The 18,902-nt window shown below is 43.7% G+C and overlaps 1 protein-coding gene across 2 annotated transcripts in view; it reads left to right on the top strand.

The window, feature by feature from the left end:
- Positions 1–18,902, top strand: part of ASB13 (ankyrin repeat and SOCS box containing 13) — a 51,927-nt gene that overhangs the window by 18,208 nt on the left and 14,817 nt on the right. For both annotated transcript variants that reach the window (XR_010751504.1, XM_066384713.1), the window contains exons 2-4: positions 4,227–4,414; positions 6,261–6,411; positions 9,486–9,620. Coding sequence is in view for 1 of the 2 variants with exons in the window: in XM_066384713.1 (XP_066240810.1) it covers positions 4,227–4,414; positions 6,261–6,411; positions 9,486–9,620 (474 nt within the window). In the remaining variant the exon portion in view is untranslated. The remainder of the gene's footprint in view (positions 1–4,226; positions 4,415–6,260; positions 6,412–9,485; positions 9,621–18,902) is intronic.

Here is an 18,902-nt window from a genome sequence, read left to right as displayed (position 1 = left end):
GGGAACTGCTTATTGTCACATCTTACTCATCTTTGTACACCACAATGGAAGATGCCACATCTCTCTGGGTAGCTGCAGGCCTCCCCAGCACCCAGCCTTCCTGAGCTGCACTTCTCTTTCTGCTGTAAGGCCTAGGGCCTCACCCTGCTCTCCTCTTCTTAGGGTTGTAACTGCTCGTTCTGTCCTTGTCTAGGTGGATGTTACTCCACCTAGATTACCTTTAAAGTGACCCATAGCCACTTTTTGTTACCTCCCAGGGCAGGCCTGTGGGTGACTGTTCATTACTGCTAGGATACATACTGGGCCCCTCCTTATGATGATAAGTAGAAAGTCCTATAAGCTTGGCTTATATATTTTGTGGGGATTAAATCTTCCTCTGCATTTCAGCTCTCCCTTTGTTTCCCCCAACCCACATAATTGAGTCCCCATTTCATGGCATCACACAGACTCTCTGGCTAGTGGGCAAGATAGATAGGTATAATTGGGGGGGTGAGTAAAATATTAAAGACAGCATTTATTGAGGGGGCCCAAAGGAGGGCCTGCTAACCCAGAGTGCATGGGAGTTGTACAGCGGGCAAGGCTTCCTGGAAAAAGTAACCGTTGGATTTCAGTCAAGAAAGGTGCAAGCAGGTTATCTAGATGAGTGGGGAGACCGAGTGGGGAAGAGGTGAGAGGGCGAGTTAAAGAGGCAGAGTTTCCCTATTCAGAGGGAAAAATATTGTCTAACTCTGTGGTTTTCAAAGTGTGGTCTCCAGACCAGCTGCATTGGCATCATCTGGGAGCTTGTTAAAAATTCAAATTCTCAGCCCTCACCTGAGACCTGCAGACTCATAAATTCTGGGGGTAGGGCTTAGCCCTGCGGGTGATGCTGGTGCTCAAGTGTGAGCACTATTGGTTAAAGACATGGGGAACTTAAAGAGTGCTGCGTTCTGTGTACCTCATTCTCTAGGCTGAAAGTGGGTGAGGGGTAGGGAGTGTTGAGAAGAGGTAAGCTATTGCATAAGAAACTCAGAGAATTTTACTCCATTTTGGTATAGGGGTAGTGCCTTTGTTTATATATCAAATTAATGTGTATCTGTTCAATATGATTTTATGAGGTTGAAATGCAAAAATAAATAATTATAGTTTGAGGTGAGTGAAGATGAATACACAACACACCAAACTAATGAGATGCAGCTCAGGCAGTACTTAGAGGGAATTGATGGTTGTAAATACCTGTATTACAAAAAGGAAATATCTCAAATCAATGACCTAACCTTTCATCTTAAGACACTGGTAGAAGAGGAAACTAAACCTAAAGCAAACACAAGGAGAGAAATAAAGATAAGAGAGGAAATTAATGAAATAGAGAACAGAAAACAATATAGAAAATCCACAAAATCAAAAGTTGGTTCTTTGAAAAGATCATCAAAATCGACAAACCTTTAACTAAACTGACCAAGAAAAAAAAAAAGATTCAAATGACCAAAATTAGGAATGAAAGAGGGGACATTACTATGGACCTTACAGAAACTAAAGTATTGCAAGGGACTAGTATGAACAGTTGTGTATTAGTCAGCTTGAGCTGTGTAATGCTGGTGGCCGAGGCTAGGCAGGTACCCATTGGATTCAGGCAGATAGTAGAAAAACTGTAGAGCCAGAAAGCGTTAGGGCTATTCTGTTTAATAAAGTCTCACAATGATGGACAAGCACACAGGCAGGAGAAAACCTCTTCTCCGACACACAAACAGCAAGAATGGCCCCTCACAGTGGCGGGCAGGCAACCTGCCACCCACAATCCACAATCTCTCTCGAGCACAAGCACCCATAGCCTTATACAGGCTATACACACATGGCGCAGCCATGCACTCATGTACCAATCAGGCAAAGTGCAGCTGGTAACCCCACGAGCAAGCCTAACACAGGGGCCCCACAGGCTGCCATACCGAAATACCACAGGCTGGGTGGCTTAAACAACAGAAACTTAGTTCTCACGATCTGGAGGCTGGATGTCCAAGGCCAAGATGCTGGCAGGTTTGGTGTCTTTGCGGCCTCTTTCCTTGGCCAGCACACCTTGTTTCTGTGTCCCCACAAAATTTTCCTCTGTTCAGAAGCATCCCTAGTGTCTCTCTTTGTGTCCTAATCTCATTTTATTATAAAGTCTTCAGTCAGATTGATTAGGAACCACCCTAATGGTCTCTAACTTAATTACTTCTGTAAAAGCCCAATCTCCAAATATAGTCACATGCCGAGGTACTAGGGATTAGGGCTTCATCATAAGAATTTTGGGTGGATACAATTTAGTCCATAACAAATCATACGCCAACAAGTTAGTTAACATGGATGGAGTGGACAGATTCCTAAAAAGGTACAATGTACAAACTACCAAAACATTTAAAAAATATGGAGAAAATCTAAGCCATACCTGTGGTGGTGCAGTGGACAAAGCGTCAGTCAGGAATGCTGAGGTTGCCGGTTCAAAACCCTGGGCTTGCCTGGTTTTGCAAGGCACATAGGGGAGTTGATGCTTCCTGCTCTTTCCCCCCTTCTCTCTCTCACCTCTCTCTCTAAAAATGAATAAATTTTATAAAAAAGAAAATCTGAATAGACCTATAATAAATGAAGAGATTAAACTAATAACTAAAAAACTTAACACAGGAGAGCCCGGGCCCAAATATCTTCACAGATGAGTTTGAGCCAACATTGACAGATTTAATACCGATTCTTCATAAATTAATTCTTCCAAAAATTAGCAGAGGAGAGAACACTTCCCAACTTATTCCAGTATTTCCTTGATACCAAAACCAGACAAAATACATTAATCACAAAAAAGTGACACTTATGAACATAGACCCAAAAATTCTCAATGGAAGACTAGAAATCCAAATCTAGCATCATATAAAAAGTATTAGACACCATGAGCAAGTGAGAGATTTATCCCAGAAATGCATGGTAGGTTTTTTGTTGTTGTTGTTTTTTTGGGGTTTTTTTGCATTTTTCTGAAGCTGGAAATGGGGAGGCAGTCAGACTTCCACATGCGCCCGACCGGGATCCACCTGGCATGCCCACCAGGGGGCGATGCTCTGCCCCTCTGGGGCGTCACTCTGTTGCATCCAGAGCCATTCTAGCGCCTGAGGCAGAGGCCACAGAGCCATCCTCAGCGCCTGGGCCATCTTTGCTCCAATGGAGCCTCGGCTGCAGGAGGGGAAGAGAGAGACAGAGAGGAAGGAGAGGGGGAGTGGTGGAGAAGCAGATGGGCGCTTCTCCTGTGTGCCCTGGCTGGGAATCGAACTCAGGACTCCTGCACGCCAGGCCGACGCTCTACCACTGAGCCAACTGGCCAGGGCACATGGTAGGTTTAACATCAGAAAATCAATTAATGTAATACACCATTTGGATGTAATTTAGAAAAAAGCTGGCATAATTATTGCAATAGATGCAGAAAATGTATTTGACAAAATCCAGCACCCTCCATGATAAAAGCATTCAGCAAACTAGAAATAGAAGGGAACGACCTCAGCCTTTTAAAGGTTGTCTATAATAACACACACTAACATCACCTGTAGTTTTGAAAGACAAGGCTTTCACTCAAAGACGGGGAACCAGGCTCTGCTGTTTGCTCTCAGCAAATTTGTTTAACATTGTGCTAGAAGTTTAAGCCGGGGCAACTAGACAAGGAAAAGAAATAAGACTATTCAGATTAGAAAGGAAGAAAGAAAACTGTATTTGCAGTTGACATGTTTTTATGTATAAAATCCTGAGGAATTTATTACAGTTGAGTCACTAACACCTGGTCCCTACTTTCAAGGCTCTTCCAGGCAAGGAGCAGGGCAGTGTAAATGAGTGTGTATGTGCACAGAATGTGGAGGAAGTGTTTTCCAGAGAAGGACATATTTCAACTTGGACCATGTAGAGTATGTAGGTGTCTAAATGGGAGATTGCAGGATGGACAATTGGGGTAGGGCAAAGGTGGGCATTCCAAGCAGAGAAGAATGCAGGCAAGGAGACTTGGGTGTGACACAGCAGGGTCAGTGATGAACTGCGAGTGTGACTGGGGAGAGGGGTTTTGGGGGTAGTGTGGGAGATAGGTCAAGAAGGTAAGCAAGGCCCTTGAGTACTGCCAAAGACCAATCACATGATCATGCGCAGGGTCTGGGTTTTGTCAAGGGTCCCTGGACTAGCGTGTGTGTTCATTTGACCTGGATCGAAGTGGCATGGCCTTAGCACTAGGTCTGTTTCCTTTCCAGGTTTCTGGGTGGAGCGCACCGCTGTGCATGAGGCCGCCCATCGTGGGGAGGCCCTGGAGCTGCGGCAGCTGATCGAGAGTGGCGCCTGTGTCAACCAGGTCACTGTGGACTCCATCACACCCCTGCATGCAGCCAGTCTGCAGGGCCAGGCACAGTGTGTGCAGCTGCTGCTGGCTGCTGGTGCCCAGGTGAGCAGCCCTGTACACCCATTGAGCCTGGCTGTGGCTGTGCACATAGATGGAACCAGCTCAAGGGACATGTACAGGGAGGAAAATAAGGAGTTTGGGATTTGCATTCTGTGATTTGCAAGCACATGGGAAACCAGTACAGAAGACCGAGCAGGAATGGAGGGAGGAAATGGGGTGTGTGGGAGCCCAGGGAGGGGAGAGGAGGTCTCTGTGTCAACCGCACACTAGGACCAGTTAGTGTGGTCATGTACTTGGCTGTTTTAAGTCAAGAGAAGGCAGTTTTACTAAAATGGTGGAGGCAGTGCCCTGCTCTGCACTGGGTAGGGGCCTGGCAGGTCATGTGCATCACAAACACAGGACCTCTGGAGGGCTGGCCGGGCCTTGGCTCAAGAGTTGCTTTTGGGCTCAGAGAGCAGGGTGACTAAATGAGATGCTGGCGAATGGCTCTCTGGAAAAAAGGTACTGTATTTCCCCATGGATAAGACACACCTTAAGTTTGGGGCCTGAAATTTGAAAAAAAATTACATAAAGTTATTGAACTCAAGTTTTATTCATCATAAAATTCATACAACTCCTCATCACTGTCAAAACTCTCATCCACTAGCTTGTCCTCATCTATGTCTGATAATGAATCACTGTCTTCAACAATGAGCCCAAAAACAAGCGCAAAAAAGTGGGAAATGCAAATAAAAAATCTACAACCACTGTATAAGATGCACCTAGTTTTTAGACCCCAAATTTTCCAAAAACTGTGTGTCTTATACATGAGGAAATACAGTAAAAAGGAAGAAAAATAAGATTCTGATCTGATTTTCTGCTTTCATGCCACACCGATCCCAGCCCCCAGCGCTTTCTGGCTGGCAGAATTGCTGGATGTTTCACAGTGTGCCGGGAGGGCTGGCCTGGGTACCACGGGGCGGACGGCGTCGGGGCTCAGGGTGAGGGCAGAGGGGCGGACGGCGTCGGGGCTCAGGGTGAGGGCAGAGGGGGGGACGGCTTCGGGGCTCTGGGTGAGGGCAGAGGGGCGGACGGCGTCGGGGCTCAGGGGGAGGGCAGAGGGGCGGACGGCGTCGGGGCTCAGGGTGAGGGCGGAGGGGCGGACGGCGTCGGGGCTCAGGCTCGGGGTGAGGGCAGAGGGGCGGACGGCGTCGGGGCTCGGGGTGAGGGCAGAGGGGCGGACGGCGTCGGGGCTCGGGGTGAGGGCAGAGGGGCGGACGGCGTCGGGGCTCGGGGTGAGGGCAGAGGGGCGGACGGCGTCGGGGCTCGGGGTGAGGGCAGAGGGAAAATGGTGCACCGCTTCCTCTTTCCCAAAGCTAGGCCGTGAAGGCAGTTCAAGAGGAAGTGGAACAAGCTTCACCATGTACCCAGACAGCAGCTGAATTTGGACAAATTCTAAGCAGACTGCCAGTTGGGGAGCTGCTTTTTTCCTACCTTATGATTTTCCAACCAGAGGAGGCATGTTAAACAGTTTCAGGGACTCTTAGCCGAGGCTGGAGTTAAGCCCATTTTATGCCATGCCTGCCTCAGCTGGAACCTGGAGCTCTCTCTGTGCTGCATGTATTAGGTGTTGGAGTGGTGGTGAGAGGAAGGCTGAGCAGAGCCTCCCCGAGAAAGACAAGAGTCCCAGACAGAACGACGCCCTGCTTAAGAGGCTACTAGGCAATCCCAATCCAAGTTCCTTTGATCTGTGAACTCCCCTGCCTGGCATGGTGCCTTGGCACGTACTACAAAACCTAAGAACTTTTTAGAAAAAATAAGAGGTGTGTTTTCCCAGATGAATGTATTTCAGGATGAGAGAGTGCATTTTCCCCTTGGCCCTGTAACACCTGTTTCTTTCTCTCATGAGGTGGATGCCCGGAACATTGATGGCAGTACCCCGCTCTGCGATGCCTGTGCCTCAGGCAGCATCGAGTGTGTGAAGCTCTTGCTTTCCTATGGGGCCAAGGTCAACCCACCCCTGTACACAGCTTCCCCGCTGCATGAGGCCTGCATGAGCGGTGAGTCAGGTGGGAGGGAGCTGTGTGGACAGGAAGTGGAAGCCACTGACTGGCCCGGAGAACTCCTGGTCTATATCTGCCTGTTGGTGGTTAGGCCATGGAAATGCTCAGCTTTCCTCCTGGAGACACAGTCCTCACTCAGGACTAGGGGGCTGTTGTTTCCATGATAAGATTCTATTTCTTAGAAGATGCTCAGTGCCTTTCAGACACTAACACTGGAGATGGGTCCACTCTGTAGTCTTTCTCTTGGTCTTTGCCTTTGAACATCTGATCTAGTTGGGAGATGAGACCCAGACACATCCCTGAGGCCAGGTGCTCTCCTAGGAGGGGGAGCTGGTCCTATAGGCTCAGGGAGCAGGTGGGATTTCAACTGTTCTCCCAGAATGGCTGGACTACTTCAGGTGGTTAGAGGATGTAATGCCAGTGGCCGAGGCCAAGCAGGTTCACATTGGATTCGGGCAGATGGTAGAGAAACTGCAGAGCCAGAAAGGGTTGGGCCATTCTGTTGAATAAATTCTCACAACGGCGGACAAGCATACAGGCAGGGGAAAACCTCTTCTTGGGCACACCAACAGCAAGAATGGCCCCTCACAGTGGCGGGCAGGCAATACACCCACCAAAATCCCCCATCTCTCTCAAGCGCAAGTACCCATAGCCTTATATAGGCCATACACACGTGCCTCTGCCAGGTGCTTACTCACTAATCAAGCAAAGTGCTTGCAGCCGGTAAACAGCTAGCAAGCCTAACACAGCTGCCCCGCAGAGGATAAGAGGAAGGCTATGCACAGGAAAAATGACATTAAGTTTCACTGGATCAGAAGCTCTCAACAGACAAGCAGCAACAGCTAAGAATGGAAATTTAGGGTGAGACCAACTGATGGAAAAATTTGAAATGATAGACTAAGAATTTTGGATTCTACTCTTTTGAGCAAAGGTTGCAAACCTGTGGCCTATATTTTTATTGAGCGGTACAGTGTTTGTCTTTGTTGCACTTCATTGGGGTGTGCAGAGTGCCTTCTCTGCCTTCACACAGGGCCCAACTCTGCTGCCTCACACCCTAATAATACCCACTTGCAGGCACTGGGATCGCTATGGGCAGCTATTGAAGGTGTCTAAGAAGATGTTGAATGACCAGAAAACAGCATTTTGAAAAATTAGATTAGAGGCAATCCATGTACAGTGTAGAGGAGGAAGAAATTTTCCTTTACATATCTTAGTTCATTGGCTGGGTTCCACCGTGACAAGGTACTGGCTCAAAAGAGCAAACAGAGATTTGTTAATGTGAGCAGTGCATCGCATATACACACAGGAGGACTTGGCAAGGTGTTATTCAAAGGGGTTGTTAGAACTTGGATTTCCATGGAACAGTAAATTTTTAGAGAAATAGCAAGACAAAGGAAAAGGACTTTGAATTTATAAGATGGCAAGTTATGAGGAGGCAAATAAATGGGAGAAGTAATGGTAGATGGGGCTAGTTTTAGCAACTCTACCAAGAGTTTTCTCTGGTGATTAATTTCTGTCCTTCCTAGTGGAGAGGGGAAGGGGACTTCTTTATAAATATATGTCCTTCATTTAGGCTATTTGGGGGAGGGCAAAGAACTTTTCTTCATCTGTTTCTTCTCAGTTGTCTTCAGCTCAAAATAAACCTGTGTCAAAGTGGCATATTCTGGGGTGGCATGCTCCGCTGCCCTTCAATATACTGACATGGTGGTGGTGGTGGGAGATATCCTGGAAGTGGAGAGATGAGTTGGGAGCCATCACAGTGATCCAAGTGCAAAGCTCTTAGGGTTATGGATTCATTTAGAAAACTGAGAGAAGAATTAATGGGCTTGATAAGCAGGAGAGGAGAGCATGGGGTCAGAACCTACTCAGGGTTGAGCAGGGAGTGAGGTCAATGAGACAGATTGGCCGGAGGATGTGCACCTGAGGAGAGGAAGGAGAGGGCCTGGTAGTGGTTAGGAATGGCCAGTGGACAGCGGTAGGTGAGGGACTGGGTTTCAGGGCTCATGTGGAAACTTGGTAGCTACTAACTATATACTTAATTGTGGTCAAGATGGAGTCTTGTAGATGAACCTCAACCCTAACCCCTGTTAAAGATATTCGGAGAGGAGCCAAGGGAAGAGGCAGAAAAGGTATCTGTGGGCTGGGAATCATAGTTAGAAAGTTTAGGTAATTCATCGAGGAGGCTTGGACTGGGGATGCCAGCTCTTATGTCATCACACCCAGGCTTGGTGTGCCCAACACAGCTTAGGAGGCAGCCCAGAAAGGAGAACACGGGGAACTGTGAGTCTTCTCTGGCTGTTCTGAAGTGGTATTCTTAACTTTCTGTTCTCCCATCAACAGGGCCAGCTGTGTGCTACATTTCTGCAGGCAGGCTTGGAGAACCATTGTGCCCTCAGGAGAAAGGACAACCATCCATTTGTTCCCTAGTGCCACACAGAGTCATGAACTGCTCCTAGCTTGGGGTGTAGTCCTGGTTCTCCTCTCTACCTCTGTAAACAAGCATGGGGCTTACCTTTTCTAGCCATTGGTTTTGTTATGCTTGTTATTTCAAATGTACATATCAGTGATTTTTCAACCGGTGTGCTGCCAGACTTTTTAAAATATATAACACCTGTCTATTTAGTCAGGGGTGCTGACCTCTTTTCCTTCAGATTGTCAAATAAAAAAATGACAACAGCTAACACAACAGTAGCCATCCAGTGTGAACGCCTTGTCTTGAACCATAAATATATAGGTCATATCATAGAGTTGCATCTTTTTGGTTATGTTGCATAATAAGGTTGTGTCTGATTGGTTAATTCTTGTTACCAGAAATTCTTATATACAAGTATAGGCACCTGATTTTTTAAAAAGTCACCTTGGAGCAAAAATGGTAGGTAATTACTACTATTATTATTTTTTTGTAAATCAGTCAAAATTATGCTATTTTTTGTCAGATTGGCAAAAAAAATATTTTTTGCTGTGCCACAGAATTTTAGTAATTAGCTTATGTGTGCTGTGAGGTTGAAGAAGGTTGACAATTGCTGGTATATATTCATTGACAGGTTTCATTCTTTTCCATTTCTCTTAAGGAAGTTCTGAATGCGTGAGGCTTCTCATTGATGTTGGGGCCAATTTGGAAGCACACGACTGCCATTTTGGGACCCCTCTGCACGTTGCTTGTGCCCGGGAGCATCTGGACTGTGTCAAAGTGCTGCTCAATGCAGGTGTGTTGTGTTTATGCCTGCGTCACTCAATGCAGGAGTGTTTGTGTTTCTGCCTGCTCTGTTCAATGCAGGTGCATCAGTGTTTATATCTGCACGGTTCAAAGCAGGCATGTTGGGGTTTATCAGAGCTGCTCCATGTAAGTGTGCTGTGTTTAGGTGCACTTGTGTCAGCAGAGAGCTAGGTAGTGGAGTCAGCTCAAGTTTTTATTTATTTTATTATTTTTTATTTAGAAATTAAATTTAATGGGATGACACTGAGCAATAAGACTACATAGGTTTCAGGTGAACATCCCCATGGTATTTGAACTGTTGATTGTGCTGTGTGCCCATCACCCAAAATCAACTACCTATATATTTGTTCTCCCTTACTCTCCTACCCCTACCCCCCACCCCCTGGTAAACACTTCAGTTTTATCTATGTCCGTGAGTCTCAGTGTTATATCCCACCTATGTGTGAAATCATATAGTTCTTAGCTTTTTCTGATTTACTTGTTTCATTCAGTATAATGTTCTCAGGGTCCATCCATATTGTCATAAATGGAAATTTATCATCATTTCTTATGTCTGAGTAGTAGTCCATTGTATTTATATACCATAGCTTCTTTACCCAATTTTTTTCAAAGGACACTTTGGTTATTTCCATGTCTTGGCAGCTGTGAATAATGCTGCGATGAACGGGGGTGCATGCGGCTTTACATACCAATGTTTTTGAGTTTTTTGGTTAGATACCCAGTAGAGAAATTGCTGGGTTATATGGTAGTTCTATTCTTAATTTTTTTGAGGAACCACCATACTGTCTTCCATAATGGCTGTACCAGTTTAAGTTCCTACCAGCAGTGAGGGTTCCTTTTTCTCCACAGCCTCTCCAACACTTGTTATTACTGGTCTTGTTGATAACAGCCAATATAACAGGTGTGAGATGGTATCTCATTATAGTTTTGATTTGCATTTCTCTAATAGCTAGTGAAGATGAGCATCTTTTCCTGTATCTGTTGACCATTTGTATGTCTTCTTGGAAGAAGTGTCTGTTCAGATCCTCTTCCCATTTTTTAACTGTAGTGTTTGCTTGATTGTTACTATATTCTTTATATATTTTGGATGTTAACCCCTTATCAGAGCTGTTGTTTTGTATATCATCTCCCATTTGGTTGGCTGCCTTTTTGTTTTGTTGTCAGTTAATTTGCTGTGCAGAAGCTTTTCAGTTAGATATAATCCTGTCATTTATTTTTGCCTTTATTTCCCTTGCCTTTGGGGTCAAATTCATAAAATATTCTCTACAGCCAAGGTCCATAAGTTTAGTACCTGTGCTTTGTTCTATATAATTTATTGTTTCAGATATTATATTTTGGTCCTTTTTCAGATTTTACTTTTAGATCTTTGGTCCATTTTGATTTAATTTTTATGCAGGGGGAAAAACTATCATCAAGTTTTATTCTTTTCCACGTGGCTTTCCAATTTTCCCAGCACCATTATTGAAGAGACTTTCTTTTCTTCATTGTGTTCTTTTGGCTCCTTTGTCAAAGATTATTTGTCCATATATATGTAGTTTTATTTCTGGGCCATTGATTCTGTTCCATTGATCTGTATGTCTGTTTTTCTGCCAATACCATGCTGTTTTGATTATCGTGGCTCCATAGTATAATTTAAAGTCAGGTAGTGTGATACCTCTGGCTTCATTCTTTTTTCTCAGGATTGCTTTAGTTATTTGGGGTCTTCTATAATTCCATACAAATCAGGTGTTTTTTTGTTCTATATTTTTAAAAAATGACATTGGGATTTTAATGGGGATTGCATTAAATTTGTATACTCTTTAGGTAAAATATAGACATTTTAACTATGTTGATTCTTCCAATCCATGAACATGGAATATTTTTTCACTTCATTGTATTTTTTCAATTTCTTTTAATAATGCTCTGTAGTTTTCAGTATATAGGTCCTTCACATCCTTTGTTAACTTTATTTCAAGGTATTTTATTGTTTTTGTTGCAGTTGTGAAAAGAATTATTTTTCCAGTTCATTTTCTGAAGTTTTGTTTTTGGCATATAGAAAAGCAATAGACTTTTGTATATTGATTTTATATCCTGCAAACCAATATTTACTGTATTGGTTTATTTTTTCTAATAGTTTTTCAGTAGTCTTTGGGGTTTCATATATACAGGATCATGTCATCTGCAAAAAGTGATACCTTTACTTCTTTTTTTCTAATATGGATGCCTTTTATTTTTTTGTATTGCCTGATTACTTTGTCTAGGACTTCCAGTACTATGTTGAATAAGAGTGGAGAGATTGGGCAGCCTTTTCTTGTTCCTAATTTTAAGAGGAAAAGTTTTCAGATTTTCACCACTTAGTATAATATTGGCTGATGGTTTGTCATATGTGGCTTTTATTATGTTGAGCTCAAGTTTGAAGCTCACTCTCCCACTGGCCAACTGAGACTTTGGGACTCAGTTTCTGTATCTATAAAAATGGAGAAATAAAACCTATTTTTCAGGTTTGTTGGGAGGATTTGTGATAATATTTTCACAGTATCTGGTGAAAGTATGCTAAAAAAATGCTAATAATTATTTTTAGTGGCTACAGGGAATCACCTACAAAATCTGTCTAATAAGGTTGCTGTCTAAACCAGAAGGAGATGAAGATCCAATGGAAAATGGAGTCAGCAGCATTTGGAATCTAGGTTTGTCAGGAATTCTAGAAATACTCAGGATACTTCTAGTAATGATGGTAGAACACTGTGCTTACCTCCTTCCATGACCACCTCAAAAATCACAACTAAATTATGGAACTACCATCACCAAGCACTACCTGAAGACTAGTGGAACAGAAGTCCTATAACTAAGGATATACAGAAGGAGCCACATCAAGACTGGTAGGAGGAGTGGAGTTGTGGAAAGGGCAGGTCCACATGGATAGTGTAGCAATTAAGAATCAGGAGGGAGTCCTGGCTAGGCGGCTCAGTGGATAAAGCGACCTGGTGTGCCAGAGGTTATGGGTTCGACACCTGGTCAGGGTATTTATGAGAAACAATCAATGAGTGCACAACTCAATGGAACAACTACATGAAACAACAAGTTGATGCTTCTCTTTTTTTCTTCCTTCCCTTCTTTCTCTCTCTCAAATCAATGGAACAATTCAAAAAAGTCAGAAGGGATATCTCAGCTATTGGGATCTCCCCTGAGGAGTGAGGGGTTCTCAGCACCACATTAGGCTCCCAAGGGAAGAAGAATCCCCATATTAACTTGATTCAGGGTAAGGAAAGTAGGGAAGGGGTCAAGGTAGCTCTCTCTTTGGAAACAAAGTGCTGGCAGGTGCCAAATATGAGTCCATTAACCTGGCTACCACCTTTAGCACCACCCTGGTGAATCCCTAAGACCCTGCCCAAACCAAATCACGTGACCTGCCCAAGCTATTTTCAGGGGCTTCTCTATACAAGTAGCCTGACTCAGCTTGTGCTGAGGACTTTCCTAAAATCTCTCAAATGCACACAAACCCAAAACAAGCAGCAGCTGGCCTTGGCATACCCTGAACCTCTTGATAAGTGGTCCCAAGCCCAGCACAAGCAGCAACTGGTCTCAGCTTCCATTGTAACTTCCATCATGTGGCTCCAATCCTGGTATAAACTTTGGCCAGTGTTGGCCTGGAACATAGATTCAACTAAGTAGTCAAAAACCTGGAACAAGAGGCAGCTGGACTCAGCTCAGATTGTGATGCCCACCCAAGTGTTTCAAGCCTGGCAGTACTGGCAGCTGACCTTGATTCACAGCATAGCCTCTCCCAAATGCCTCCAAGACTAGCACAAGTGGTAACCAACCACAGTTCACTTTACAGCTACCACTAGGTGGCCTCAAACTGGACACAAATGGTAGCTGACCATGAGCTGCTCTAGAGCGCCCCCCCCAAGAGACTCCAGAACTAACACACTAGGTCGCCAGCTTCAAACCACACCAGAACACCACCCAACCAGCTCCACAAATGACACACTCAAAGGATAGAATTTTCTGGCACCAAAGCCCCACTAAAGTGACTCCTATTTCATGGGGCCAGCCCCCATACAACAGCTTATCTGCTGTAATCATAGCCAGTCTTTATAGCCAGTTAGCCTGGGGTTCAGTCCCACTCACTGATGTGCTAACAGCAATGAAGGCTCAACTACAACAGGAGAGCACACACAACTCACACAAGAGACATTCCTGGAGCACCTGGCTCAGAAGAATAGGAAGACTGTGCCACCAGGCATCATAGGATACCTACTACATAAGGCTACTCTGCTAAGACTGGGAGGTGTACCAAATACCTAGAAGCAAACTCAGGGAGGGACTCCAAATGAGAAGACAAGCATATCCCAAATGAAAGAATAGGACAAAACTCCAGAAAAGGACAAAATGGAGGCAAGCAAGCTACCAGATGCAAGATTCAAAACACTAGTTAACAAGTGTGCTCAATGAATTTAGGGGAAGAATAAGTGAAATTAGTGAGAATCTCAACAAAAGGAAACCATGAAAACAAACCAGAGAAAAATGAAGAATACAAAACTGAAATGAAAAATACATTAGAGGGACTCTACAGCAGATTACATAAAGCAGAAGATCAAATCAGTGATCTGGAATACAAGGGAGTGAAACACCCAATCTGAACAGCAAAAGGAAAAAAGAATTTAGAAAAAGTGATAATAGTTTAAGGGACCTCTGGGACAACATTAAGTACACTAACATTTGTATCACAAGGTTATCAGAAAAAGAAAGAGAACAAGGAACTAAAAACCTATTTAAAGAAATAATGACTGAAAAACTTCCCTGACCTTTTGAAGGAAATGGACACACAAGTCTAAGAAATACAGAAGTCACAAACAAGATGAACATAAAGAGGCCCACACAAGACACTTCAGTGGAAGATGAATACCATACAATTTTACTTACATGTGGAATCTAAAAAAACAAAATGAATAAGCAAACAAAACAGAAACAAACTCATAGATACAGAGAAAAAAACTGATGACTGCCTGATGGGAAGAGGGTTGGAACATGGATGAAAAAGGTGAAAGGTATTAAGATATACAAATTGCTAGTTATAAAAACAATCATGGGAATGTAATGTACAGCAGAAGAAATACAGTCAGTAATATTGTAATAACTATGTATGGTGTCAGACGGGTACTAGACTTACCAGGGTGATCACTTTGTAAGTTTCACTATGTTGTACATCTGAAACTAATATAATACTGTATGTCAACTGTAATTGAACAAAAATTAATAAAAAAAAGTGCTCAATATAGTGAACTTCCCAAGGTGAAATAAACAAAACAAAGAACAACCCAACCAACTGAAGGTTAGATTTAGGAACTCTTTAGCACAGGAGTTTTATATTGAAGACAAAGTAGGTATTGACAAGGAGTTTTTACTATGATCCCAACTTAAATATTTTCCTGAGAGAAAATTTTAGCTCATCCATTCTGGGTGCAGCTTATGATAAAAAAAAAACAAACAACAGAACTCTCCAGAAATAGAAAGACTTAATTTTCTTCGGATGTTGGTCATTTGTGCTTAAGGTATATGTAGTTTTCTATTGGTGAGTCTTATTCACTTTAAGGTGTCACTTTTAAGTCTTTCCAGTGAAAAAGATTCATATTGTGTGAGGTTAGTCATGGTGACAGTTTTCATTTTTTATACAATGATAAAATATTTAGACTAGAAACAGTCTTAAGTCTTCCAGCTAAGTCACTCATCAGATGGTTAGATCACATTTCTGTCAGTCTAGGGCATCTACCTATTAATTATAACTGTAAAACTTTTAAAATAAGATTTACAGTGCAACAATCCTCAGCTTTTAAAATAAAGATTTGCTAGTGCAGCAGCCCCCTGCGGAGCGCCTGGTATATACAATATATGCTCAGTACATCTTCATTTCATGTTTTTAGCTTCTTTTGTTGTAATTATAGGAGAAAGGATCAAGTTAGTAGTTTTAACCCCAACATCCTCTTTGCATTGTTAGGACTTTCTAGAGGTGATTTCTCTTTCATAACTAATAGGTGACGAACTCCACCTAAGTGAGGGCTTTATTTCTTGGTTCAGGTAACTGACAGGATTGGAACTAAGCCAGTTTCAGGGTTCATTTGAACTGGGAGTTCAACAGTGTCATCAATTTTCTTTGAATTTTGCAGTTCTGCTTTACTCAGTGTTCACTTGACCGTACATCTGGCATCCTCAATGGAGTAGGATGGATACAGCAGAGTTTGGCTGACACCCAAATGCTTCACTTCGTGAGGCTTCTGATAACTTTCTCAGAAGAATGAAATTCTTTTTTTTCTATTTTAAGGAGAGGTAGAGACAGACTCCAGCATGCGCCCCGACAAGTATCCACAACAAGCCCCCTAAGCGCAGTGCTCTGCCCATCTGGGATCACTGCTCCGTTGCTCAGCAACAAGCTCTTTTAGCACCTGAGGCCAGGCCATGGAGCCATCCTCAGTGCCCAGGGCTAACTTGCTCAAACCGAGCCAGAGCTGCGGGAGGAGGAAAGAGAGAGAGAGAGAAGGGGGAGGGGTGGAGAAGCAGATGGTCGCTTCTCCTGTGTGCCTTGACCAGGAATCGAACCTGGAACTCCCACATGCTGGGCTGATGCTCTACTACTGAGCCAACCAGCCAGGGCCAAGAATGAAATTCTTTTTCCAGATGTCTCCCTCATACCTCTCCTTATGTTCCATCAGCCTAAATTAAGTCCTGTGTGTTAACCTTATTCAGTCCCTTTAGCCCGACTCTGCAAATTCCAACTGGCTTGGGTGTGGGTGGGAACAGGGATGAACCCAGTCAGGGCCCACCCTGGGAGCCAGAGGCTAAGCCATCCTGCTCACTCCCACCCCAGAACTGCAGCCCACCCTGCAGTGGCAGTTCAGTGCGGTGTGGTTTGGAAAGGAGTGGGAAGAGTACCACAATGTTCATTACAGCCTGGAACACGGGACCTGATAAATTTTAAAGGGAGTTTTCATACACCTGGGCACTCGAATGAGGGGTGAACAGAACTCTCCTAGGACAGCTTTCCACGTGTCCGTGTCGTCACATGCTGTTGTTGACTGCCACTGTGCTGTGCGCTCGAGACTCAGTCCTTGCTATTCTCATCTCAGATGGTCTGTCTCCTTCACATCCTTCTTAGATCACATGTAGTCTTTTTCTTATTTAATAAAACTATTTTTTAACTATGGGAAATCTCACACTACAGAAAAGTAGAGCAAAGAGGACAGCATATGGGTTCTTTTTAAAGTAGTAGTGATTCTTAACTGTGTGGCTGATCTCAGACCCCTTGGAAGATCAAAGGAGAAAGTAAGCATTGTGGGTGCTTTTGCCCTTGATTTCTGAGAGAGCCCAGCCCTGTTCAGCCTTCCTTGAGGAGCTGAGATGATGTGGGGGCCATGGGTGTGCTCAGGGGTGGATAGGAGGCTGCCGGTCTCTTGTGGGCAGTGAGGTAAGTTGCTGAGTGGCAGATGATTTTTGCAGAGGGGGAGAGCTGGGGCAGGGGAAAGTCCGGTTATTACCGTGGGGTAATTTTTAATCTGGTCACTGACAGTGAATATTTAACTGCTGGAGGCACACAGAGGAGCTAATTGAGCAGTGTGTGCTTCCCCTTCCCAGCACAGTACTTGCCCCATGTTCCGTAGTTCCAGTTTCAGCCAGCACAGTGCGTGCTCGGCCCAGGAAGTGTGCCAGGTTCTTGGGGTGCTGAGCTGGTGACAACTCCTTGTTTTTGCGGGCTAAGGTTTTACTCAGTCCGCTGCAATCCCATTTTGCTTTGAAATCAGGATTTTGATAATGAGCGGACTTTGACCTGTTTTCTCTGAAGCATGAAGTTGAGAATTTTGAATGCCCAGATGGAGTTAGCTGTTGTGCTTGCTCTATCACCCTTTCTCTCTCTCTCTCTCTCTCTCCCCACTCTGTTTAAGGCACATGATGATCATTAGTTTCCACAAAACCACTCCCCAAACCCCACTCCCTTGCTTCTTCCCTCTGGTCGCCCATCCCACCATTCTAATGTTTACCTATATGTGTACCATCTATATATGTTTTTGTAAGACACACATTGTCAGTTGAGGCATTTATTTTTAATTGACATAAATGGTATTGTGTTACATTTTCTGTTTTTTTTTTTATCACTCAGCTCTGCTTTTAAGACCCACCCATGTTGCCCTGTGTATTCTCTAGTCTGCTGTTTTCAACTACTGCAGAGCATGCCAGCTTCCCTCTTTCTACCCAGTCCTTTCTTTATACCCAATCGAATGATGCCAAGAATATGTTTTGTATCTTGGGATCCCGTCTTGTACCGTGGGACAGCCACCTCTTAGAAAGAGTCACCCGGCTGAGGCCTGTATACTTAGAAACCACAGGGAATGGGATGGAAGGGGGGGTGTAATTTTTAGACTAATCCAGCCATAGTTTTCTCCTTAATCTTGAGATTAGCTTCATTTCCTTGTGCCCCTTTCTTTGTTGCTAAAAGAGAGACAATCTCTTTCTCCCTATTGGCAAGAATGTTGTGGGAATTATGACCTGACAGGAAACTACTTGAACTTTAGGTTTGCTAGACTTTACAATTTGTTTTCATTACAAGTTTGTGTTTAGCATTCAAATTCATATTTGTATTATGACTGCAATACTACACAATTATTTATTCATATCAGCAAGTATTAGAACAATACAGTGGTCAGATTACAGAGAAAATGCTTCTTTTACTTAATGTATTACTTTTAAATATTCTTTTTGTGCCTGACCAGGCAGTGGTACAATGGATAGAGTGTCAGCCTGTATGCTGAGGACCCAGGTTCAAAGTCCCAAGGTTGCCAGCTTGAGTGTGGGCTCACCAGCTTGAGCATGAGGTCACTGTGTAGTAAGGGACCAAAAAGTTACAGAATTCATATTACTAGTTTAGGAAGCTTAAAGAACATTTCAATTTGGGCTAGGCATGCAGAGAGCTTTTGTAGATGATATTTCTATACTTGTGTGATTAGCACCAACTGAGGATGGCCAATAGCACTGTATTGTAAATGAAGAGGGAAGGAGACTTGGATTCCCATCCTTCCTCCCACACTTGTAAGAAGGCAGGTAAATAGCTAGCCAGGTGCAGGAAGGGAGAGATTAAAAAAAACAAAACAAAAATCTTTTCTTACTTGATGAGCCATTTGTAGGCATTTTATCCCCTAGCGCCATGGAAACTACCCCTCCCTTCCTGAAAGCATGTAATTAATGTATCAATATATATCTCTAAACAAAGGAATGGCAAGTGAACACTAGAAAATTTAGGAAT

Source organism: Saccopteryx leptura, chromosome 5, assembly GCF_036850995.1.
Source record: "Saccopteryx leptura isolate mSacLep1 chromosome 5, mSacLep1_pri_phased_curated, whole genome shotgun sequence".
Lineage (NCBI taxonomy): Eukaryota > Metazoa > Chordata > Mammalia > Chiroptera > Emballonuridae > Saccopteryx > Saccopteryx leptura.
This window is presented reverse-complemented; position numbering and strand designations above follow the sequence as displayed.